Here is a 25,633-nt window from a genome sequence, read left to right as displayed (position 1 = left end):
AAGAGCCTGCTAGAATGTTCTGTGTGGATGTCTGGCAGTTGAATGTGGGCTGAGTGGCAGGAGGGGGTTGTGAAGTTGTTAATTGCTAATCTTATCTTGTTTTACATTTATGTGGAAATTGCGTGTTGTGACTTGCTATCTCATTTACTCTCCGCAATTTCTATTCATCTCTCTCATTCATCAAATCAAAGAAGGGAGATGTGTTATACTTGTCCCTGCTGCCCAGCTTGGAATGTGTGATGTAAGAGCCTGCTAGAATGTTCTGTGTGGATGTCTGGCAGTTGAATGTGGGCTGAGTGGCAGGAGGCCACTCCTGGTGGGGTTTCCCTCCTTTATATCTTACCTAACATCTTACCTTAATAACGGAGCATCAAGAAAGCATATGGACTACCTGGCCTTATTTACAACAAAAACATTTTGGATGAGTTTAACACAAAGGTCTTTCACTGGCTGTCCCCCAAAAAACGCCAGATTGGTTATGTTTCCACGGATAATGGCGCCAATGTAGTTAAGGCCATGGAGCTTGGTGGCTATTTCAGAGTGCCGTGTTTGGCGCACTGTATAAACCCGGTTGTTAAAAAATTCTTGAGTGATGAAGACAGTCCAGCGTGCGAGGTAGTGGCCACCTGCCGAAAAATGTGCAACCATTTCAGCCATTCTTTTAAGGCCCGGAAGCATGTGAGGAGCCTGCTACATGAACGTCGAATGTCAGTGAAAGCACTCGTCCAGGAGGTGCCAACATGTTGGAACTCAACCTTCTACATGCTTGAGCGTCTGTATGAGCAGTATACGGTACTCGATCACTATTTCTTAAAACAGGGTACAGCTCAGAAGGACCTGAGGATGGATGCGGCGCAATGGGACCTAGTTAAAAGCCTGACAGACATGCTTCGTCCTTTTGAGGTCTTCACGCGTGCAGTCAGCAAGGAGGACTGTAATTTGGGAAAAGCTATCCCATTGTTGTGCATGCTGGAGCACCAACTGAAGGCGGTGTCTTCTGTGTTTCAAAAAGATGAAAAAAACCTAGACCCTTTTGTTTTGGCGGAGAAATTATTAGAGCGCCTACGTGGTGATGAACGTCTTAAAATGATCCACTCAGAACAGCATTACATTTGTGCTACTATTCTGGATCCACGCTACAAAAAGGCGCTGGCAGGCCGAGCATTCTTTCCTTTTGCTGATGAAGATGTTACAAAGTACAAACGTTGGCTAGCCTTGTCAGCCAAGAGGTTTGAAAGAGAACGGCAGCTCATTGAAGGAAAAGGCAGTACATCAGCATCAGCATCAGCAGGCCATCCCCAGTCAAAACAATCCACTTCTGCACCTGTGGCTGTGGCACAAGTGACCTCTCAGCCGTTAAAGACACCGGCAACCGGATCATCTGCACCAGACACAACAGTAACATTGAATGCTGAAGAGGATTGGCTAACTTGGCTTGGGTTTGGTTCTCAAAAGGTCACAGCAAAAAGTAAGGAAAGTGGAGGAACCTTGGAGGACCTTGAGTCGATGGTGCAGGACTATCTGAATGACTCAACAGAGGTCTATGTTAATGCTGACCCATTGGGGTATTGGCATGGGAAAAAAGAATTGTGGCCACAGCTCTCCAACCTGGCTATAAACTACTTGTCTTGCCCACTCGCAAGCGTGTCTTCTGAACGTGTTTTCAGTGCTGCTGGTGGCATTGTAACTCCCAAACGGAGCTGCCTCTCGCCCAAAAATGTGGAGAGGTTAACAATGATCAAGATGAATCAGCACCTCATATCACCAGATTACAAAGTACGAGAAAGCACGCCGCATGAAGACGAGGAGGACAGCAACGTAGATGAGGGAATTTGTTCTCTGTTTGGTGACACTGACCTCACCCTGCCTGAATTCGCAGAGTATCATGACAAACTCTTATTCTTATTCCCTGACACCGAGCCCTGAAAATGAGACAATGAATCAATAACTTTCTTTTTCATCCTTATTCACTTTTATTCCTTTGTGTCTGTCTTTCTTTGTTTTGCACAGTTAATTTAATTCAAACTTTAATCACCTAATCACAAAAACAAGCCCATCAGCAGAACTGTCTTCACTTGTTTGCTTATTGATTTGAAGGTGCATTCCTCAGGTTCACAAGTTCACAAGAACATGCTCCTCTATCCTCCTCCTCCAGACTCCTATTTCCCTCAAAGCAGAGGGCTGGATTACGCCCAATGAAGAAAGACTCAGCACTTGTGGGGGTGTTCTACTTCTTTGAGGGTGAGTTGACGGCTCTGGGGCCATTGCTGGGAAGCTCTAATACTGGATAAAAGTGGTTTGGACCAAATCGGAGGCGGAAATCTTTTTGCCGTTTTTGCTGACTTGCTTGCCTTTGAGGTGTTCTTTGGGGGGGTTCCGGTTGTTTGTGGGTGAGTTTTGGGGTCTGGGAGCACTGCTGGGACAGTCTAATCTTGATTGCATTTGCTTTTCAGGAAATCCGTGGTGGAAAACGGGAGTTTTGACCTAGCTGCACAGCGCGTTTGGACCGAAGGCCGAGAAATATTGTAAGTATGAGATTTTCCTTTTTGGCTGTTTGGGGGTGTTGTGCTTTTTTGCGGGTGGGTTGGCGGGTCTCGGGGCATTCCTGGGAAGGTCTAATACTGGATAGAAGTGGTTTGGACAAAATCCATGCAGAATTTTTTTTCCCTATTTCTGACATTTTGCTCAATGTAGCGTTTTCGGGGGCCTGTTTGGGGGTGCTTCCTGGTGTTTGTGGGTGGGTTTCGGGGTCTCGGAGCACTGCTGGCTATGGATACTTTTGATTGCAAGAGGTTTGAAGCAAATCCACGGTGGCAGCGGGGAGTTAGGGCCTAGCTGTAGAGCGCGCGCGGAGTGATTTTGGGAATTGCCAAGAAAATGACTAAGTCCCCATTTTTGTACTTTTGCTTTTTGGCTGTTTGGGGGTCTTCTACTAGTTTTCGCCTGGGTTGACGACTCTGGGGCCATTGCTGGGAAGCTCTAATACCGGATAAAAGGGGTTTGGACCAAATCGGAGGCGGAATTTTTTTGTCGTTTTTGCTGACTTGCTTGCCTTTGAGGTGCTCTTTGGGGGGGTTCCGGGTGTTTGTGGGTGAGTTTTGGGGTCTGGGAGCTTTGCTGGGACAGTCTAATCTTGATTGCATTTGCTTTTCAGGAAATCCATGGTGGAAAACGGGAGTTTTGACCTAGCTGCACAGCGCGTTTGGACCGAAGGCCGAGAAATATTGTAAGTATGAGATTTTCCTTTTTGGCTGTTTGGGGGTGTTGTGCTTTTTTGCGGGTGGGTTGGCGGGTTTTGGGGCATTCCTGGGAAGGTCTAATACCGGATAGAAGTGGTTTGCACAAAATCCATAAGGAAAAGCCTTTTGGCACTTTTAGTAACTTAGGGTTCGTTAGGGTTAGCCCTAGCAGCAGGATTGCATGTGCTTCGGGGTGTTCTAGATTTCTGCAACTGAGTTCTGGGTTCTTAGAGCACTCATGGGAATGTGTAATTTTGTTTGCAAGTCATTTGAAGAAAATCCATGGTGGGAAAGGGGGTTTTGGCATAGTTAAAGAAAGCCTTTGCCACTATTCTTAACTTAGGACTCGTTAGGGTTAGCAGTATTTCTATTGCATGTGTTTGGGTGGGGGGGGGTTTCCAGTCTTGGAGCGATGCTGGCTATGGATACTTTTGCTTGCTTGCAAGTGGTTTGAATACAATCCATGGCGGATAAGGGGGTATTTGGGCCTACTTTTACTTTCAAAGTACGTTTTGTCACCAGTTTTCTGCTAGGCCTCGTTTTTTGAGATCTGATTGGGGGTCTTCGACATTTTTGAGACTGGCTTTAGTAAGGGTCTGGGTGGGAGCACTGCTGGGAAGGTCTAATTTTGTTCTAAAACACAGTTTACAGTACACCTAGCTTGAGGGGAAAGATCCGCTAAATTAATTTCCCCATACTTATTTATGCTTCAAAAGGTGACTCAGACAGAGTACGCACTTTCAAAAATATTGTACTGTCTATTAGGAAACTCAAAGTGTGACTTTTTGCACTACACAGCGTACATACCTTATATTTATTTATCAGTGGTGTTATAATATCACTTCCTGTTTTTAGTGCAATAATTACAGGATGGGTTTCAGTCTGTGCAATGGGGAAAAAAGGATGGAGTCAGGCTTCACATTAGCGAGCCGCAATTCAGCATCCGCCAGGCAGGCAGTGGACAGGGTGTCTTCTGGTCACCAACATTGATGGACGAAGCGTCAGCTGGAATGGAGGAGTGCCGCTAATAAGAGGAATTTTTTTCTGCATGCAACTTACTTACCGAATTCAACAGGACAACTACAACAACATACAGATACAGTATCCATTGTTTTCTTCTATGAGTGTGACTGCATTTCTTGGATCTCTCTCTGCTTCTAAATTCATCCCTACAGCCATTCTATAGGTTTTACTTCGGCTATTTTTTAAACCTAATTTAATGCAAGAAGTGTTTCTCTGAGTGCAGAGATAGGCAAGTGAACGCTGCAGCCCTGTACTGTCGCATTCTGTCATTCACGGTTGTCGAAAGTACTACTTACTTTTCAGTAACAATGCATGCAGTAGTGCATGCACTTCCTTTATGTCACTTAAAAGATTTATGGTTAGCTTTGTACCCAAAGATTTCTTTATCTTCAATTATTGTTTGTCCATGCTGTGCTTTTTTTTCTTCTCTCAACAAAACCTACCCAAAAAGAAACCCGCATTCCCATCCCTTTTACAAACCCTAACCCTCTTCCCCCGGGCTGTGTGGTTTTGATTGATGTGTGACTAAATGACATCAACAATTCCACACACTTGCTGGGGAGGATAAGGTCATAGCAACAGGCTGGTGAAGGAATCCGAGGATATATTCTAGACTTACTCAGCCTCAGTACTATTTCTTGTAGTAGTAGCCAATGTCAAAGAAATTCAACGCAAGTACTAGTTATTCTTTCAATACTTTACCATTTGTTAGGCTACATTGTGGCACTGTTCTAGTGTACTGCCTGTCACCTGCTATATTCTCTATCGTACCGTTGTAATGCTACAGTAAGGACAAACCAGGTTTCATTTTCTTTTTTTCCATAGGCATGCAACTGCCACTGTGTCACACCACTAGTACCACCGCAATGAGGAGGACATTTCATCCGCCCAGGATTGCCAACCTTAATCGCCATTTCCCGTGGAGCTAGCCCTACTTTCAAACACAAATTACAGGTAAGATAAGCGTTTGGTGGGAGGTAGTATAATGGAGTATTAGGAGAGACGAGAGATTGACGGTAGCACTACTAAAGTCCTAGGACTCTTGAATTGACTTACTCTGTGAGAGGCACTTAGTGTTGAAAACATTTAGCCATTTACACTTAAAGGAAGAAAATGACACAGACTTAAGTTTCAGGAGCACAAACTTTCTGTTAAACACCCACCCACCAGACTCAAAAGCAGTAAAAAACAGGTATGCTCAGATAAAGTTTCAAAAAGTATATTTTTGTAGCCCTAACAAAATAATCTCCCGCAAGACCCTCCCTAACCCCAACGATTGTCCTTCATAAGTCCCAAAAAACAACCCAACTCCCAAATCCCACCCCCCAAAAGTCTCTAAAAAAGGGGCAAGGGACACTACAGCAGGCTGCATTTCACTTTTGCGGCCAGGGCATCATACTCCTTGCGGAGGGTGGCATGGTCTGAGCGGAGGCCCTCCAACAAGGTCTTGTACGTTAGGACCTCCTGCTCCAGGTGGGACATTCTGAGGGATAGGCGGTGCTGGCGTGCCTTGAAACGCCTGTGGGGGGCAGCTGCTGACTTTGCTGCTCGGCGGTGGCGGTTGGCTTTGGTAGCCCGGCTCCGTACCGCTGGAGCACTGCGCTGGCTGGCAGCCCGTGGGGGCCCGGAGGAGGATGCAGCTGTCCCAGTGGATGTTGTACCGGTAGACTGCATGTCCTCCTCCTCCAGGGCCACCAGCCGCCGATATTCGGCGACAGTGGCATCCAACCTCCGTTGCCGGGCCATTCGAGCCAGCTCCTTCCTTGATGGTCTGTTTGTTCTGGAAGGAGCAACTATATGAAGAAAGAAAGACATAGTCTGTAACTAATGCTCCTTAAGATTAACACAAAATGATTGAGCAGAAAGTTGTGTCACAGTACAAGTAGCAAATTGAAAGCACAGTACATGACTATTGAGAACAGTATCTATCTAACCTCCCACTTCTTCATCCTTGCTCTAACATTAGTGGGAGTTTAAGGAACAAATTCTACGAGTACTATGGACTTCCATTACAGTCGACTATGACAGTACACCAGTCTTATTCTTCCTCTTCTCTCTTGTTTAGGAAAATTGGTACGTTATCTTATGCAAGCCGGCATAATGCCAACGCAGTGAACTTGCACCCAAGAAAAACAGACGCACACCATGATGAGTGAGACAGACTTGCGTTACTGTACCGGTCCAGTACATGCAGGTGGTGAAGCTCTTACTTTTCTATTACGGGTGGCACTGAGAATACTCTGTTAAAAGCGATTCAGAAATGGGGGTGGTGATGAACAGAGTGTCTGAATTAAGCAGACCACTCTTACCCAGTCCAAAGATCAGGGCTTGATCCATCACTGTTATTTATCTCACTGCACCATCCCAGTTCAGAACCTGGCTATATGCAAATCAGTCTGTCCCTGGCCCAGTGCATCATGGGAACAGGGCAGACTAAACTACCAAGCCAATTCTTCACCAGAAAGGAGACAAGCTACCGGGGACCGGTTTCTGGCATTTCAGCCGTCTTCGGCCCGGCTTGCTTGAATCCTGATGGTGCAGTGAGAAAGGGACTCATGTCTGAGTATACCCTGCCACACCTATAGTGGCCAAAAACGATTCAGAAATGGGGGTGGTGATGAACAGAGTGTCTGAATTAAGCAGACCACTCTTACCCAGTCCAAAGATCAGGGCTTGATCCATCACCGTTATTTATCTCACTGCACCATCCCAGTTCAGAACCTGGCTATATGCAAATCAGTCTGTCCCTGGCCCAGTGCATCATGGGAACAGGGCAGACTAAACTACCAAGCCAATTCTTCACTAGAAAGGAGACAAGCTACCGGGGACCGGTTTCTGGCATTTCAGCCGTCTTCGGCCCGGCTTGCTTGAATCCTGATGGTGCAGTGAGAAAGGGACTCATGTCTGAGTATACCCTGCCACACCTATAGTGGCCAAAAACGATTCAGAAATGGGGGTGGTGATGAACAGAGTGTCTGAATTAAGCAGACCACTCTTACCCAGTCCAAAGATCAGGGCTTGATCCATCACCGTTATTTATCTCACTGCACCATCCCAGTTCAGAACCTGGCTATATGCAAATCAGTCTGTCCCTGGCCCAGTGCATCATGGGAACAGGGCAGACTAAACTACCAAGCCAATTCTTCACCAGAAAGGAGACAAGCTACCGGGGACCGGTTTCTGGCATTTCAGCCGTCTTCGGCCCGGCTTGCTTGAATCCTGATGGTGCAGTGAGAAAGGGACTCATGTCTGAGTATACCCTGCCACACCTATAGTGGCCAAAAACGATTCAGAAATGGGGGTGGTGATGAACAGAGTGTCTGAATTAAGCAGACCACTCTTACCCAGTCCAAAGATCAGGGCTTGATCCATCACCGTTATTTATCTCACTGCACCATCCCAGTTCAGAACCTGGCTATATGCAAATCAGTCTGTCCCTGGCCCAGTGCATCATGGGAACAGGGCAGACTAAACTACCAAGCCAATTCTTCACCAGAAAGGAGACAAGCTACCGGGGACCGGTTTCTGGCATTTCAGCCGTCTTCGGCCCGGCTTGCTTGAATCCTGATGGTGCAGTGAGAAAGGGACTCATGTCTGAGTATACCCTGCCACACCTATAGTGGCCAAAAACGATTCAGAAATGGGGGTGGTGATGGTAGTTTGGTTTGTCCTGTTCCCATCATGCACTGGGACAGGAACAGACTAATTTGCATACCGCCAGGTTCTGAAACTGGGATGGTGCAGTGAGCTAAAAAACAGTGTTGGATCTAGCCCTGATCTTTTGACTGGGTGAGAGCTTTCTGCTTAATTCAGAGACTCTGTCCCTCACCATCCCTTTTTGTAAATACTCTGTTAAAAGGGCTACTGCTTAATTAATTTAGCTTTCACCCTACAGTGCAAAAGAGTACTAGAAAAGGAAAATGAAGAAGCTAAATAATCTGATTATCTATCACTTCACATGGGATGCATTTGATTACATATGGGATGACTTTAGGTGCTTTGCTTATTATTGAGTGAACAGTGATACACCCACATATGAATGACTTACTACTACTAAACTAAAGTTATTAAGAGAGGTAGGGAGTGTCCACCGTAAGAACCGGATATATGCTGTGCTTGCAGTTGCAATACAAACTACTGCTACTATTGATGGTAGTATTTGGACAAAATTACTACTTCTTTTCCTTGCCTTTCATACACTGGAACGGACGTGCGTGTGCGGTGTTATATGCTCTTCAAAGTAACACTTAGTTCATCCAGTGACCGTCTACTCTCTCTAGATACACATATGCTATCTAAGAGTATATGCTATCTAAGAGTCAGATAGTACCATGATCCAGGCATCCATCCTTTCAAAGTATATGCACACATACAGTTTCTGTTTCACCCACCCAGGCTTTCCTTCCCAGCCACCTCGGGGACCAAGCAAACACATATCATTCTTCTTTGCCAGTCATCATTAAATTTCTCATCCTTCCACACTTACTTACACCCTTCTTTCGCTTTTCGTTCATCCCATCCATCAAGTTCATCTCAGATCTGATTGGGATTCTTCTCGCCAAAAACTACACAGCTAAGTTGAAGTACATTTAGAGGAGGCTACTACCTGGTTGATTTATAATACACCAGTGCAGATAGCGGGCGCAGGCTCCTTGCACTTGCTGGTGCGCCCCTCCCCCTCCCCCTCCCAGAGCCCCAGATAGCACACTCTGCAGTCTTCAATCTCAATAAGTAAGGAATATATAGCTTACCTCTGCCCGCCACCACTGTGTGAACCCTCACAGGCACACTGGTGTCGTCCGGCACTTGCACCACATCCTCCCCAGAAGAGTTCCCCTCCTCCACCACCACCACCTCCGCGCTGGTCCCGCCACCAGATGTTCCACCTACAAAGTACATTTAAGAATGTTAGAATACACCACTCACTACTATATAATATTTGGTCTAGGAATAAAGAAATGTTAAAAAAACAGCAAACAATGTAATAATTTGTGGCTGTCTACTCTAAAGTAAAAATGTCCCTTTTTCCAAGGAAGGCTGTTGTTTTGCTGCACTTTTTGGCACAACTGATGAATGCTTGCTTTTTATTTTTAACACGCACCACTTTTTCTCCTAACAGACAGAAGCTTGACTTCTAAGAACACGAGCAAGATCAAGTTCAAACCAGGTGAGAGCTCGGCTCGACCACAAGAAATGTGTCCAATTAATCGTCAGCACTAAGCACTTTTCCATTTTCAGTTAAACGTTTACTTTTATGACAAACTTGCTTTTAATAAATGTGTTTACTTTTAATAAAGCTTTTAAACTTATATAGACTCTGTGGTTTTTGGTCCTCCAGAATAGAGTGGCTGAGCTAAAGGTTTGGGAATTTTTGCAAGCATGAGTCTGTGCCTCTGACACTTCTTGACTCTGACTCCGTACTCTTGTCCTGCGTTGGATAATCTAATCATCATTGGGGATCAATCATCAGTGACTTTGGGAGCTAAATGACTCTGCCACACTATCTAGTCAGTAAGGAGATTGGGGGTTCAACTACAAAGTCTGTTATCACTGAGGTATGTGGAGAGTCTAACAGCGCCTATTATAATTGATAAGCTAAGCAATGCATTATTTAGTGTCCATAGTTCTGTTTGTGCAGATTTGTCCCTGCAACAGTAGTAGAATGGATTGTCCTCCTATCCAAACCAAAAGTAAAGTAGTATCTTATTCTTTCTTGGTGGTCATTCACCTTTTTATTGTTGGCAATTGTCAAAGCATAAACAGTTAGAAGACTTGAAAAGACAGTATGGACAATCCCAGAGAACTGCACTCAGTGCATAGAGCTATTGCTGACTAGATTGGGAGTCCAATGGAATTGCCAAATGTGCAATCTTAGTTAGCTACACAGACAGACTAATAAGAATAATCTAGTAATACCACAGGGAGTCATAGTCGAAGCAGGATAAGAATTTAGATCCAGTCTACAAGAAGATCAAAGACGATTTAGAAAAAATCGAATGAGGCACGCTAAGAAAAAATAGGTACTCCTATATTAAAATTAAAACTTACCGGGGCCAGCAAAGGAGCCCTCGCCTGCCCGATCCTGGCCTGCATCCTGTCGAACAGCAGCCTCCTCCTCCTGTGTCCTCTTGCCCCTGGGGGGAGCTGAGTACAACATGAAAGAAAGAAAGACCAGAAAACATGGATGATATTTGTCAACCAAATCAAACATTTCAAAAGAACAATAACAAAATATTTTGGCGAAATAGCAAATAGACAACTATTGCACGGGATATATTGACCGATCTCATGTGGTCTACTAGGTTATTAGTATTGCTTGATTTGCGGACCGTCGACTTGGAAACTTCTTATGTAACTCACTAAACAAAGTACTAAAAAGATTTGCCTAGGACTGGCAGGCAGCAGTCCGCAGCACGCGAAGTGACAGACAAAGTCCATCATGATTGCAGATCAGCGACAACACTAAAGTTTCCTACTACATTAACCAGTCATTAAAATACTCAAACTATCAATCCACCACCACTATTTCTTCTTATCGCCATGTGTACAAAGGAAGGACTGGACTTGAGTCTGTAGGGGCTGATTTAGAAGCCCCTTGCGGCTCTTTTGCTCCATTGTTGCGTGACTTTTATGACGCAGCGGCAGAACAAAAGAGGCGCCATGGTGCAGTGTATATTAACAACGTGACGCATATGGGAGATGCATCACGTTGCAAAGCCCTGCGCCATCAGGGGGCGTTCCGGCGCAAGGGAGGGCGTTCCTGCGCAGGAAAGCATCCTAAAAGTGGCTGAGGGAAATCTACAAGACCTGCTCCCCTCTCAAACGCCCGCACGGGAGCCGGGCACGGGGTGCGGGACCCTTCCCCTTCTCGGGATGCTTCCCGGCTCCCTTCACCATGGTCTGGGCAGAAAGGAAGCTAAATAATAAAGAAAATAGAATAGGGAAGAGAAGAAAAGTAAAGAGTTTAAAAAAGTAGTTTAAAATTAACCAAAAGAAGCAGAAAACACAAAAATATAGAGCTAGAAAAATAGAGAGATAGATAATAAGTAAAATAGATTTAAAAAAAACTTCAAACAAGCAAAGGATGGCAGAGATACAGAGAGGATACAGAAAGCATGCCCAGAACCATAGCAATGAACGAGAATCAAGATGGCCGCGCCCGTTCACGACCGCGCGGGTAAGTTTGCGCGAGATTTTCCTCGCGAACACACGCAAAATTGTACTAGCGAGCCGCACACTTTGCGAGATTACACATCGCGCCCGGAAACAGAAATACGTCATGCAAACAAGATGGCCGCGCCCTTGAACGACCGCGAGGGTAACTTCGCGCCTTGCGCTACAAGCGGCTCGCTAAAACGCACAAAACCTTGCAAACTAACACGCCGCATAAAAAGAAATCGCATATTCGCACGAATTCGCGGCTTCCGAATCCGATCTCGCGCAAGTTCGCGCCCCGCGAATCCCGCGAAATTGCAGAAAAACGAGTTTTGCAAAACTGAAAGCACTCAGCAGGTGCAAGAGTTCAAACTCATCATTAGTAACCATTCCCTGTAGTGCTTCCTGACTGGGGCCCCTCCAGAGTTCAGTTGCTAGTTGCAACAATTGTATGACCCTGCTCTGACCCTCAAAGCAGGCTCATAGAATAGCTACAAGTAGGCCACAAAGGTCCTGGAAAAAAAATTGCACTGCAACAGAAAGCAAATTACTGATAAGGAAGCAGGTGCCAGACCTGGAATTTTAAAACAGTGACACATTAATAAACCAACCCCAAATTAATTCATGTCAGTTGAAGCAGGGCAGGTGTGCTTGCTTTCCCCCCATAATCTACAGTGATGATGAACCAGAGGGTGGCATTGATGTACCAGAGGGTGGCATGGGTGAAACAGAGGGTGGCAGTGGTGAAACAGAGGGTGCTGGGAACCTGTGATGATGAACCAGGAGTAGAAACAACATAGTCGCGACCGTTGCGAGTCGACAAGTAAGTTCGCAATTGCGAACTGGTATCAAACCCTCGCGAACTGGCAGAAACCCTTGCGACAACAACAACATATATTGGAAGAGGGTCAAAAGGGGATTTTTAGAGACCACACTCTGATACGGCCCCAACAGAACTTGTGAAACAAAAAGTGTCAGAGGGTCTGAGATAACATGAATAAGAATGCTAACTGTGCGTCTCCAAGAGATTTAATAACCAAATAGTGAAAAACTAGGGTCACCCTTACATTAACCCCAACAGACCACAAAAACAATTCCGCAAATTTGCGAGAATTCACGGATTTTGCGGATTGCGAGTTCGCAAATTCGCAAAATTCGCGAACGCCAGATTCGCAAAATTCACCCATGCTTATACATGACCATGCAAACCCCACATTACATGGTTGCCCAGTGGAGGGCCAACCAGGGTCCTTTGGGGAATGACAAGTTAATCGGAAGAGAAAGAGTTCAGTCCACACCCTGATTGCTGTGTGATTGGTAACTAGAGCAGATATGGCAGTCCATGTCAGGGACCAGGTGAATGTCGCAGGGTGTTTCTGGGGACATTGGAAGGTGTTGTTCCAGGGCATGATGCAGAGGGCTGAACCAAACAAAAACAGGCTATATGGCGGGGATGAATGCTACAACCTCCTTTCTCACACAGAGTCATTACCATCCACATCTTAGTCCTCTGATATGTCTTTTGTGTCAGGTGTGTCAGGTGTGTGTGGTGGTGTTATGGCTGCCTCACTGTGTGCCACTTACACATCAGGGGTGGAGGTGGTATGGCTGCATCACTGTGTGCCACTGACACATCAGGGGGCGGAGGTGGTATGGCTGCATCACTGTGTGCCACTGACACATCAGGGGACGGAGATGTGTGTGTTGAAATTCCTGCAGCAGTCATCTGGGACAGGCTCTGTGGCAGCAATGGCAAGACTAGGATCTGCAGAGCATGGAAGATCCCAGCTACATCTCGCTGGTGTTCAGCCATGGCAGCCATCCTTCCAGCCTGCATCCGCTCCATGTTCTCCATTTCCTCCGCATCTGTGCCAACTCTGTGCTGTCATCGCTGGAGCCTGTCTGACTAGACAGTTCTTGTATCCAAGTAATGGCTCCACAGCCAAGGATTGTTGTAGAGCATGAAATGTTCTGTTAGGGACTGTAAGTGGTCCCTGATGGGACTTATACACCCATGTATGGCATCGAGTTTGGCTGCCATGAAGTTGAAACCCACCTGCACCTGTTCAGCCAGCACCCTCTGGCAGTCTAACACACAGCGTTGGAAGGCCACGTGTTTTTCCATGAGGTGCTGGGATCCAGCCGTGGTGGTGAGTCCTTCCTGCTGTGTGGTCTCTGCAGGGGGTGGGGTCACCTCGATGCAGCTGGGCTGCCCTGGTATTGGAGGTGGGGTGTTGAGGCTGTCCACGAGCCGTTGGAGGGTGTCGGAGCAGAAGGGATGTCTGGTCTGCTCTGCAGGAGGTATTGATTGTCCTTCTGCAATATAAAGGGGAGATGCAGGTTAACAGTGTATCCCATGTATGGTGACCCAATGTACATGTTTACATCCAGACTGCATGACAATGTACATTGTGACTGTTTTGGAGGAGCTGACTATTTATTGGGAGGCAGTGGACATTTCGACTACATGACAGATTTGAGGTTGTACCCGTACATTATCATCTCACAGCTTCCTGCTATGCCAGATCAGATTGGCCAGTTTCTACGCACAAGCGGTACCAGTTGTGTCCTGTGTTCTGTAGTGAAAGTGTTGCACTTTGTACCACATTGTCGTCAATGTTGATGTGCTTTGATTGCTATGTGTGTGCTGCTTTGTGGAAGAGTCGCCCCTGCGGCTCTGATTTAGCGGCCCATTATCCCTTTGAGGCAGTGTGCCTTTGACTTGTGTGCTTTTACGGTTGGCGACTTGGGTAACTTGTGCTCTTGGACGGTTATTGTACTCTTGTGCATTGTTTGTCTTGTGTTGTTAATGTCAGGGGTTGTATGTGCACGAGGATGTGTCAGAGTGTGGCCTGTTCCTTCGAGGATGTGATCCACACTGGGCCACCTCAGTGTCTTGTTGTGCACCATGTCATGTATTTTGGCTGTAGCCATGCTATCAGTCATGCAGTGTCACTTGCATTGTCAGTGTGACTCACAGAGCCGCTGTTTTGCTGGATTCAGCACATTTGCATGGGTAGGTTGTGAGATTGGTGATAGGGAGGGATTCCCTTTGTGCATATAGTGGATGGTGGCCTACTTGGTGTTTCCTTGTGTGCTGCAGTGTGCCAAGGGTATCAGGAACATGTTCTACATTCATTGTGTGTGTGCAGTGTGCTACACATAATTGTGCATGTGTGCCATTGTGCCATCTCCCCCCTTCCCCTCAGTCCCTGGTTGTTACTCACCCTGTTGCTGTTGGGTCAGGTCATATCGAGCTGTGTCCGGACCCCCAGCTCCTTGCTCCGTCTCCACACTGATGACTGTGGCCACCATTTCCTCCAGCTCATCCACCTCCTCCTGTGGCGCAGGACTCCCACCTCCAGTCGCCGTAGCCACCTTCCGGTTGGCAGCAAGTTTCTGCTTGCTTTGGCTTTTCACATCATGCCAGCGCCAATTGCCCTCCTCAACACTCCGACTGCATTCACATTGTTAACGGTGGACTGCCATATTTCCGTTTGTGTTGCCAATGACACAGTGGAGGTGCTGTTGGTAGTGTTCTATCACCTCCGTGACGATGATCCGGTTTTCCTGCTGACTGAACCCCGTCTTCCTTTTCCCTTTGCCTTCCCCGACCATGGGGTTCCTGGCTGGTCCTCCGTGGGTCTTGTGGGGTTCGAGTTGTCCTCTGCATTCGGTCCGGGTGCATCCGTGGTGCTACGCAGTTTATTTTTTGTGTGTCTTTTTTTGTTGCTTTATAGTGCATTTTCCCGCATGGCGCGTGGGAATTGCAGGCCTGTCGCTGGTTATTGCTGATTTTTTTAGCACGGTTGGCCCCATTGCAGCTTTTTTTGTGTTCGTGTTTCGCAATTTTTTGCCTTCACTGTAATTTTATCACGGCCATTTGATGCGTTAGCGTGGGACTATCGCATGGTACTGCCGTGTTGAGAATACAACGTTAACAAAGCATTATTTTCCTGCGATAGACTGCGATGTGCAAAGTTGCATTCAGCTAATTTTGCGATAATTATCACACATTCTTGAGAATATCCCCCTAGGTATGCTAAGTACCACTGTCTCCCTTGGAAGGACAAGAGCTGAAAGATAGTGATTTAAAATTCTATGCTGAGACACATATAATATCTAGCCTTAAAATAGCACAAAATAAAAGAAGGTGTGGAAGGTTAAAGCAATCATTATCTCTTGCACAGGAACTTGATGAAGCTCTATATAGTAATTTTAACATCAATGATAGACCAAGAATTGAAGAACTGAAGAGTACTTGTTCACATGGTAAAGAATCCTTTCAACAGAAGGTCTTCGCACATAGTACAAAAAAACTCGGTGTTTGCCACACACGCAAGGTTGTTCATGAAATACAACTGCATTGTGGGCTGGCGCCTGTCTTGTCACTCAAAGCTGAAAATATTTGCATAATTCTTTTGCTCAAACAAGTTAATGTCTGTCTTTAGGAACAGCTATTTATCACTCCATTTCTTAAATATTTCATTTTCCCCTTTTCATGTCTTACTTTGCACTCTCAACTTTCTTCCATTTTTCTTCAGATCACTATCTTTTTTTACTCTCTCTTCCCCTTGTCTTTTCTTTACTTCTTCCAATATTTCAGTTAAATTCATCTTTCATGTTATGTCTCTTTATGTATCTAATGTCTTTCTTTTAATTTTTACTCCTTTCAGTTTGATGAACTTTTCCTTTTCACTTGCTCTTTTTCTCTTCTTTCTACTTTACCTCTCACATCCTTTCCTCTTTCACATTTTCTTTATTTGATTTCTTTTAATTTTAGGTAGAAAATAATCTCCTGGTGAGGAGAATGGAACAGACACAACTACAAGTTAACATTTACATGGAGGAGGTGAGTGCACATATCCATGGCTTACCACGGTTTGATGTCTCTCTATGGGGAGACAAAGGGAGTTCTACAATGTTACGATGGTGACCATGAGAGACCTGATAGCTTACTCCAGACATGTGTGTTGATATGTCCAACCAATGAGGCATGGCTTTTATGATACCATTACACAGAGTAGGTGTCACGGTGTGGAAAATCGCCTCTCGAAGCAGATTAGTTCCTAAGTGTCAGCCACTGCTTTCCAGTAATTTTCAATGACTATCTTAGTTGTTGATTGAAGACCATGTTTGACCCAGTAGATCAGTAGCCTTCCCCATTTATGAAAAAGCTAGAGACTTTTGTTCTAACTCCCAGCACCAGTCTGTCAGAAGTCTCACATAAGAGTCGAAAAAAGTTTAAACTTTGCCCTTGAGCTGGGTTGAAGGAGGCCAATTTACCACTTCAGGCATTGACATCTCACAATGTTTCCGACTTTGCTCATTTTGTTTCTTTTCTTAAAGAGAGTTTACCCACAAACGTTCTTTATGGATTCTGCTAAATGTGGATTGTTTGGGGTTTTTCTACCACTATTTATTTTTCAACACAAGTGTAGCAAAGTTTGTGAAGTTTATGAAAAGTAAACTTCACAAAGTTACGGAGGAAATGTTTTTGCAACTCCACACAACCTTAGTCAGACACTTCTGCCATGAACCAAAGGTAATTCTTTACAGACTACATGACAAGTTATACCAAAAAAAGGCTCTACATGCCCAACTTTACAGTAGCTTTCGCCCTCTCAGTCAAACAGTCAGCAGATCAGACTGAGTTCTTTAGCATCATGAATCATCATCCAAACCCATTTTCGGTGCCACCTCCCATAAGAGGCTACGGTCATTTCATTTAATTGACTGCTATTCCACATGTACAAGTATGAAACTCAGATCTGTAACCAGATCAGGAGCTGTGAGGAACAGGGAAGTAATATCATGGAGTACTTGAGACACATCCACTACTGGATGAAGGAGAACTTACATCCAGTTGGACCAAACTCGAGATCAAAATCACTTATGGAATAACTTGGACACTGAAATCCCAACACTGTTCCAGACAATGAAAAGCAGGTGGTTTTGGGTGGATCAGGAGTTCTGTTTTGATCATCAGATCTCAGGTGTAGCATAAAGTACAACCAACTTCCAATCCATGAGGTTAAGGTGGCTTGTCCCATTCTCCAGACAAAAAAAAATATATATCATGACCTTGTCAACCACTGGTCCAGCCACTTTAGCACAGTATCAAAGGTAACACCAAAGAAATAGCCCAGACTGTTCAGAGTCACGCAGCAGGAATTGCCTAATTCTGAGGAAATCAGAGACATCGCCACTGTTTGGAGAATCTCGACTAGCTTCCAGTTGAGTAAACATTTTATTTCCAGATTCTGTGCACTGTTTACTTGGGTTATGTGAGAAAAGAACTGGAATATTTAAAATGATTATCCGTGGATACGTCCTGAAGCACAGTACTAGTGCTGAAATCAAACTTTGACTACAAGACACAAGAAACAGAGAAAGACCATGAAAGTCCTGAACCAAGGGTCTGGAATGATCTGAACAGAAGCCTCTTAAAGGTTGAATTGCAAGGCTGACCCTTTTCACCAGCCTTCAAGAGAGCACTGAAGTAGATCTGTGCAAGAAGGCCTTTGATTGTTCCTTACCACAATTAAGACTCCCTAACACTTCAAAAAGAGACCAGATCCTTTCAGTGGCATTCAGAGGTTCACACACCTTTGTCTTTCTCACCAGGTTTGCAATCCCTGACACAGCTATCTGACTGTTCTCTCATCAACGAAAGCTAAACTCTTCATCCCCACCTAACTAACTTGCATTTCTGATATTCTGAGAAGTGATATGTGGACAACTTGTTGGCATGGTAAAAAATTGATAGCTCAAGAAAGAAATAGTTGTAATTAAAAACTACTTTTCATCATACAAAAGTGATAAATAGGAAAGGAACCCAAGAGAAAACAAATAGAGAAAACAGAGAGTAAAGATGAGAGATAGAGAGAGAAAAAGAGAAAGAGAAAAATGTCTACATATGATAATTTGCTGTAATGGTCTTTAATATTCCTTTCTCTCCTCCATGCCGTGCCTTTTGGCCAATCCAGGAATTCACTAACAAGCATGTTGTATTCCTAAACATTTCTAACTCCCATGTCATGCCAAGTAGGGTGATCCTAAGTCCACTAGGAAGTACAAATCCTGACACTGTTGTAGATAGTAGGAGATTTTTATCGGATCCCGTATACTGGGGCTAGGTCAGCCTGCTTCTCTCCAGTAACCTACTCTGTGAGTTTCCAGGGGCAGGACTGCCTTGTACTGAACATCCGGATACAGAAAGAAGAAGGGGCAGTTGTGGTGGGGTCCAAATAATACTGGTTCACAGAATGGCTTATCAAACATCCACAGGGAGTTGTGGTCTCTGCTGGCAAGAGCATAGGATAGAGCGGAGGCTGAAAAGATTGCTGACACTATCTTATCTGATAATCTAAGATATAGCGTATGGGTTGGATCAGGCGGTGTTGTGCTAAATAACATATGAGGAAATGTGCACCCAAGGAGATTAGATTGAGAATAAAATCAAATGTATAATCAATTAAATAGGCCTTCTTGAGATAAGGTAAACATTCAAAACCTTGAAAGCTTATTAAATAATTCAAGTTCACTTCAGAAGGCAAAATATGGTTATCCATATGCCTAGTAAATCATATATAGGGAGGTTAGGACAAGCCTTGGTCAAATGCAGCAATAGTTCTGTCATAGAGTGAAGCCTCAAAGTAAATCATTCTAAGTCCTAAGCGAAGAACAGACTGACAAGGGGTCTGCTCGCTAAGAGTCAGGATCAACCATCATGGCTTACCTCCAAAATTAACTCTTTTATATAGCAAAGGTCACTTAGGGTCTGATTACGATCTTGATGGATGGGATACTCCCAGGGCTCGAGTCGGGGGTGCACGGCGTCCCCCCACTCTTTTCACAGGGTGGACGCCGCCCACCCTGCCAAGAAGCTGGGCCCCACAGAAATAAGCTGAACGTGTCCTGGTGTAATTTTCTGACACCGGGACATGTTCAGCATGTGACGTCATGAGGTCATTTGCATATTGTCAGTCCCCCCACTTCTTTTTATAGGACTTGTGCCCTGGATACTCCATCGCAAACGTGACAAATATCCTGTTCACTTTATTACAAGTTCCATTATATCCAGCAGAGAGGACATCCGTCACGTTTGTGACAGAGTATCCCATCCCCCAAGATTGTATTCAGGTCCTTAGTCAGCATAAAACGAATGATGCTCAACCAATCTCAATATAGATAAATGCAACAATATCGAACTAAATGAATACTATTTAGTCCATTTTTTAGGTACTGACAACAGGTGTGCAAATCTAGTTACACAGAAAGCAATAACAAACTTATGAAATGAATAGTCCTACAGAGCCACAGACAGGAATCACCTGGAACAGTTACACTTGGAAGGAACACTTCCTCTGGAGTTCTTTGAAACCAGCAGGTCATCGCAAAGCATATTCAAGATTGAGTCAGGCTTATCTTGGGCCTAGTGTAGCCAACCTACATAATACATAGTTCTGTATATTACAGTGAAATCATGTTAGCTGCAAATATTTTTTGACATTAAGCAGACAATATTTGTTAATTTAAAAACATCTCTCACAGAACAAAAGAGCCTCCCCTTGAACTCTAGCATGGCCTTGCAGGTCAGGGTGAACTAGTCACTGCTCATCACAAAATATATTGAAATTCACACAAGTAGTAACAAAGGATAAAACATTCCTCCATCTTCACATACCCCAGACAAAGAGCCAACACAAGCCACAGCAGAGCATATGGAGGTATGCTCCTGGGACTTAGTGACTCATGTTGATTCACTCGATCACCCCTAGATTGTTAGTGTTTTGAAATAAAGGAGGGGCCAGGCTGGAGTCCCAGCGAGCGCCCCTTCATTGGGGTGGAGTAGCGCTGCCCTCCTTGCCACCACCATCAAATAAAACAATAATAAAATGGTTTAAGACCTGTTTTATTTTAATCCCCTTGACCTGCACCCAGGACTCTGACGAGTCTTGTGGCTGGGTCCAGGGGGATGACACTTCTAGTTGGGGAGAAGTAGTGCACTCCCTTCCCTGTGCATGAGAGTTTGGCAGGCGGTCTCAGGCTGACCAAACCCTCATGCGCATTGAAGCTTTCTCCAACCCCAGCTGTTGCTGGGGCTGGAGAGAGCATGCATAGGCTCCAAGCTGCCTGGGAGAGTAAGTTACCAGTGCTCAGACCAATCATGACGCTGCTTTCATGTAGCTTCAGGATTGGCTGCAGTGCATTCTGGGAATTGTGCCCAGATGCAGGAAGAGCGCAATGCTCGGTGACGGTGGTGTTAAGGTCAGTTTTTTTTTTAAATAATCAATTTTTTTTCTCTGTGATCCCCCTTCCCCTTCACTCCCCACCTTTATCCTCCGGCTCGCCCGCCAATTTGGCAGGGGACGGGCTGCTACTCATGAGTCCGCTCACCTTCTCACCCTCTCACCCTCTCTTACTCCAGTTGACTCAAGTGCAGCAGAACATCACCTTCGAGATGCGCCAGGATGTCGAGGTTGAGAATCGGAAGCCCAGAATGGTTAAAGTCTATGACTACTACAACCCAGGTAAGGCCTTCCACTGCACCCACAATATCGTCCAAAGCAGCACGTGCATCTGAATTTGACAGGTGGCATTGTGCCTGATCATTTTCTCTTTTTATATTATTTTCTTCTGCACTATATGCCATTTTGTCATGTTCTTTAATTGGTTCTATTTTCTTTTTCATATTCCAGGTACCCTACTCTTATTTTTTGCATATTCCTGCTTATTGTTTTCTTTTTCATTTCTCTTTCTCAATTTTTTCTTTTTCCTGGTTAGAGGATTTTAAACATATTTTCTTTTTACTGTTCCCTGTATTAGTGAACCAACACTACACTCTATGCTTGTGGGTACTGCATCCCATACTTTAATGCGTAATGCTGCCATACTGCACTGCGCCCACAGTTTCCACTGCACTGCATCGCCGTCATCTGCACTTTGAGTTCCATCCCTGCAGAGCACACACCTTAAACTTCTTCACTCTTCAGCACTCAAACTTCACTCCCCAGTTTAGTTTCTTGTTCCCCTTTCTTAGCTGTTTCTTCGTTCTTCTGTTACTGGCCTGCGTTGTCTCATTAAATCATGGTGCTGGTCACTCTGCACCTCCCTTTCTTCATAGCAGCAAACACTCAGGCTTCTGATGGTGAGCTCAGTTCACACAAAAAACTGGAACATCGTTGCTGTTAGCATCAGGAGGCCTGTCAGATGACAAGCACCTGTTTCTATGTTTTAAAAAACTGTACTCAGGAAAAAGCACAGCACAGGGGATCAAGGATCTGGCACCATCTAGCGGTTTTAGCTGTGATAGCTGCCGGGAATAAACACAGGGCAGGCTTCAATGAACAGATTTGGAAGAAACTCAGGTATAAGGATGCCTTCAGCTCCCCACTTCTGACATCCATGGGCTGCCTCCTCCAGCCCACTGGTGGAAGGCAGTAGAGTAGAGCTAAAATGCAAAAACAACTAGTGTGATACCACATAAGTGAAACAGAGAAAGACAATGAGATGATCGAGAAAACTATTCCTAAATAGACATGGATTTACAAAGAGAAGCAAGTTAATATCTCAAAAAGAATACAAGCCAAAAAAATAGTTTATAAGGTTTTGCGACAGTATGGAGTTATTTATTTTTGTGTAAATATAAAACAAGGAAAACTACCTTAGTTCTTCAAATATTTTCCCATATTTAATGCCCGCCTCGGTAGCAGTGAGGAAGAATTTCTAGACAGAGCATGGGCATTTCATGCCACATATCTATGCGAGGGCCACGGTAAGCCCACACATGTCAACACAATAATCATCAACAAAAGATTTCCAGTTGGCTGCTAATGAAACATTCTCAGATTTCTGTAGGAAGGTTAGTGCCATTGGAAAATCCACCAGTAGAATTCTCTTCGCCATAGAGCATGTGGTAGAGGAAATTCCACTGGTCGAGTTTGATCTGAATGTGGGAGTTCTTCCAGAAATCTGATGAATTCCCATACCAAACAACTCTAAATTCTACCATTGGTCTGTTTGCTAAATTTCTTTGTGGTTGCTTCTCAAGTCTGTTCTCAACTATGTTGTCTGCTTTTTATTGCAGAAGAGAGTGCCACAGCGCCCTACTAGGAAGGTAAGCACCTATCACTTATCCCCAACAGAGTGTGCAAAATCCATGACAGAAGAGTAGATTGTGGTTTCCCTATGTTTTGGGACATCTGCAAAATACTGCAGTGGTATTACTGGCTCATGTGAGAAAATAAGCAATGACATAACATAACGTGTATTTGTAAAGCGCATGGTCACCCGGAGGCATCTTGGCGCTGAATAACAGATGTTTATTGTTTATGTGTTATTGTGTTGATGCATCAGATAATTCAAGTTGTTATAGTGAATGCACAGCCCATTTTTTTTAATTAAAACCTTTGCCAGCCACAAGAGTGCACCTTGCTGACTGTATTTCGCCAGCAAGATTGCCAACTTTAGAGAGAGATAGGTTGAGGTCATGCACAAGTCGCAATAACTCCAGTTTCTGTCTTTCTATCTCTTTCACAGGAGCAAAGGGTGAGAATACTGGGATAACATCCATCAACCCTGTAAAAATGACCAGGCAATAAAAGCCACAAATTGATGTGTGTGGTGGAAAAGAGAGGTCAAGAGAAAGGAGGACCTGAGCAAAGAATGAAACAAATGTCCTTCATATCACCAAATGGTTAAATGTTTTGTGTTTCATGTTGTCCTGGTTATTTCAGTAGTACTAGAACCCCACAGCGGAGTGGGATTCAGGTTCCTGCTTCGGTGAAGGGTGAAACTTTTACCCAAATTATTGATTTTTACTTTCATGAGTGGACAAATAGTCAGCTCTGGTTTTTCACCCTTTGGATATAAAATAAGCCTTTCAAATCATGAACGGTGTGTAATTTATTAAACTATTGCATTTGCAAATATTCCATTCTGGTTAGGCCCCATTTTAAGGGGGAACAACCATCCCCACCTTAGGCACTTCCACTAAGAGGATTTGGAATGATATCAAACCAGTAGAACTGGTTCCCAGGAGACATGATTTCCAGAAAGACAAGGCTTCTCTGTGTTGAGGGGATCCAGCTGTGCCTTATCTTGAGAAGAAACTTCTGGCTGGGTATCTTAAATGAGACAGAAGGCAGAGGTGGGTCACTGCATCCTCACACACAAGGATGGTGGGCTAATATCAAACCAGTAGAACTGGTCCCCAGGAGACATGATATCCAGAAAGACAAGGCTTCTCTGTGTTGAGGGGATCCAGCTGTGCCTTATCCTGAGAAGAAACTTCTGGCTGGGTATCTTAAATGAGACAGAAGGCAGAGGTGGGACATTGCATCCTCACACACAAGGCTGGTGGAGTTGTGTTAAGCAAGTATCTGCTCATGGATACCACACCAGTGACATAGATAGCAGACACCTATTAAGAGATTATTGCTGTGCTTGCTGATTTCCTTAGAAGAGTTTGCTGTTCATCTACTGTTCCAATTCTTCAATTCCCTTCCCACATTTGTCCCATGTTTCAGCATCTCTTTTGCTCAGCTGATCTTGCCTTTGCCATGTTTACTGCAGATCTCTTGAGAGTTTTAGAAAATAAACCAACCAACTGATCCAGGTAGAAAACCAGACCACTTAATTGACTGAAAACCTCAGGAATATCCCTTTGAAGAAGATGAAAGAAATCTAATTTGTTTGGGGTTTAAGACCAGGAGATTGCACAGTTAGGCTTACATGCGGGACCTTTTTAAGGACACCTAGGGGTTTCGTTTAGAGTTTGGTGGATGGAGGTAAAAAAAGCCGCAAATGCTATTTCTGCCAAATTTACACTTCCCCTACCCATTTAAAGGTGATTTAGTCCAGCGAGGCAACAGTGGACTCCACCATCAGAAACCTTTGCCCCATGGCCTGTCCATTACAAGCTTCATTTGAAAAATAAATAAGTGTACGTTCCTCAAATTATTTATATTAGCTACCCACTTCTCCCACTGGCTGTGCCTAGATGGACAATGCCTAGTGCTGGATTATAGTGATGGCGCCCACTTTCCTCAAGGAATGCTTGGTGGGTACTCACCAAGAAACGTTTGCAAAAAATTGCTCAAATAGTACATTATAAAGACCAATTTTCACTTATATTCGTTGAAAACTTGTAGCCTGCAAAAGGGTACTCATGGAATAGTCCTGAACTATGGTCGGATTTGGGGGTATTGGGCATGATGTGGGTGTATGTGAAAAGGTGTTTTCTGTAACTAGTTTAAAAAATAAACATATATTATGTGACAGTATATCCACGGTCTGATCAGTCGAATACATATGGAAATGTTTCACACCTATAGGGATTTGACTGATTATGTGTTAAGATCCAACCACTGAATATACATCCAGGTTCTGCTTTGATTAGATTATCCCATTTACACATAGAATGTATCACATCGTAGCTAAAATAATTACCAAATGGCTCGAAGTCACCAGGGATAAATCATAATTTACATTTACACACACATTGTAATGTGTGGCTGAAAAACCTTTTTATCTTCTAATGATAAACTGTATATGTTCTGCTTTTATGACATTTGTCGAATAAAGCTTGCTTGACTGACTGACTGTAATCTCATTTTATTCAATTGAAAAGACGTTGGACTCCAACTCCCACAATTCAGTTTGTTGGTGAATGAAGTCAAAGAACTGGAAAACAATATCACGAATGACACAAAAACACCCTGTACCCTTGTCATCCCTACAGTTGATTGGTTTCAATGAGCAGTTCTATAAAAAAAGGTTAGTGGCATAATTTAAACAAGAAATTATGATTACACAGTGGTGTTGACACATTTACATTTGTCTACGACTAAAAAGGTGCATTAACCTATGAGCACAGTAACCACAACTATAAAAGCATGAACACCAAGAGCCTTACTCATTTTGAGACAGGAGAAACAAGGACATATTTCTGCCACTTCCCTGCCACCTTTGCAAGGAAGGGGTGGGGCTCTATATCTGCATGTGTGGCCCTTACTCTGCACTGAACAGAGTAAAGTGAACCCCTTTCTCACATGAAGCAATCACTCTCCATGCAGTAATGTTACAAATTGTGCACATGCTGCCCTCACTCTCCAGGGATGAAGTTACAAGGAGGTACACCGTGTGCACATGCTGACCTCACTCTTCAAGGATAAAGTTACAAGGAGGTACACCGTGTGCACATGCTGCCC

General features: G+C 44.3%; 1 protein-coding gene across 1 annotated transcript in view; it reads left to right on the top strand.

Annotated features, from left to right (window-relative positions):
* LOC147706522 (alpha-2-macroglobulin-like protein 1) overlaps positions 1 to 25,021 on the top strand; it is a 290,022-nt gene extending 265,001 nt beyond the window's left edge. The window contains exons 33-36 of the mRNA XM_086932987.1: positions 16,201 to 16,269; positions 20,851 to 20,953; positions 22,510 to 22,539; positions 22,962 to 25,021. Coding sequence (XP_086789113.1) covers positions 16,201 to 16,269; positions 20,851 to 20,953; positions 22,510 to 22,535 — 198 coding nt within the window. The 3' untranslated portion in view covers positions 22,536 to 22,539; positions 22,962 to 25,021. The remainder of the gene's footprint in view (positions 1 to 16,200; positions 16,270 to 20,850; positions 20,954 to 22,509; positions 22,540 to 22,961) is intronic.
* Positions 25,022 to 25,633: the final 612 nt, after the last annotated feature.

Source organism: Lissotriton vulgaris, chromosome 7 (genome assembly GCF_964263255.1).
Source record: "Lissotriton vulgaris chromosome 7, aLisVul1.2, whole genome shotgun sequence".
Taxonomy (NCBI): domain Eukaryota; kingdom Metazoa; phylum Chordata; class Amphibia; order Caudata; family Salamandridae; genus Lissotriton; species Lissotriton vulgaris.
Note: the sequence above shows the minus strand (reverse complement) of the source record. Positions and strands in the feature narration are given on the sequence as shown.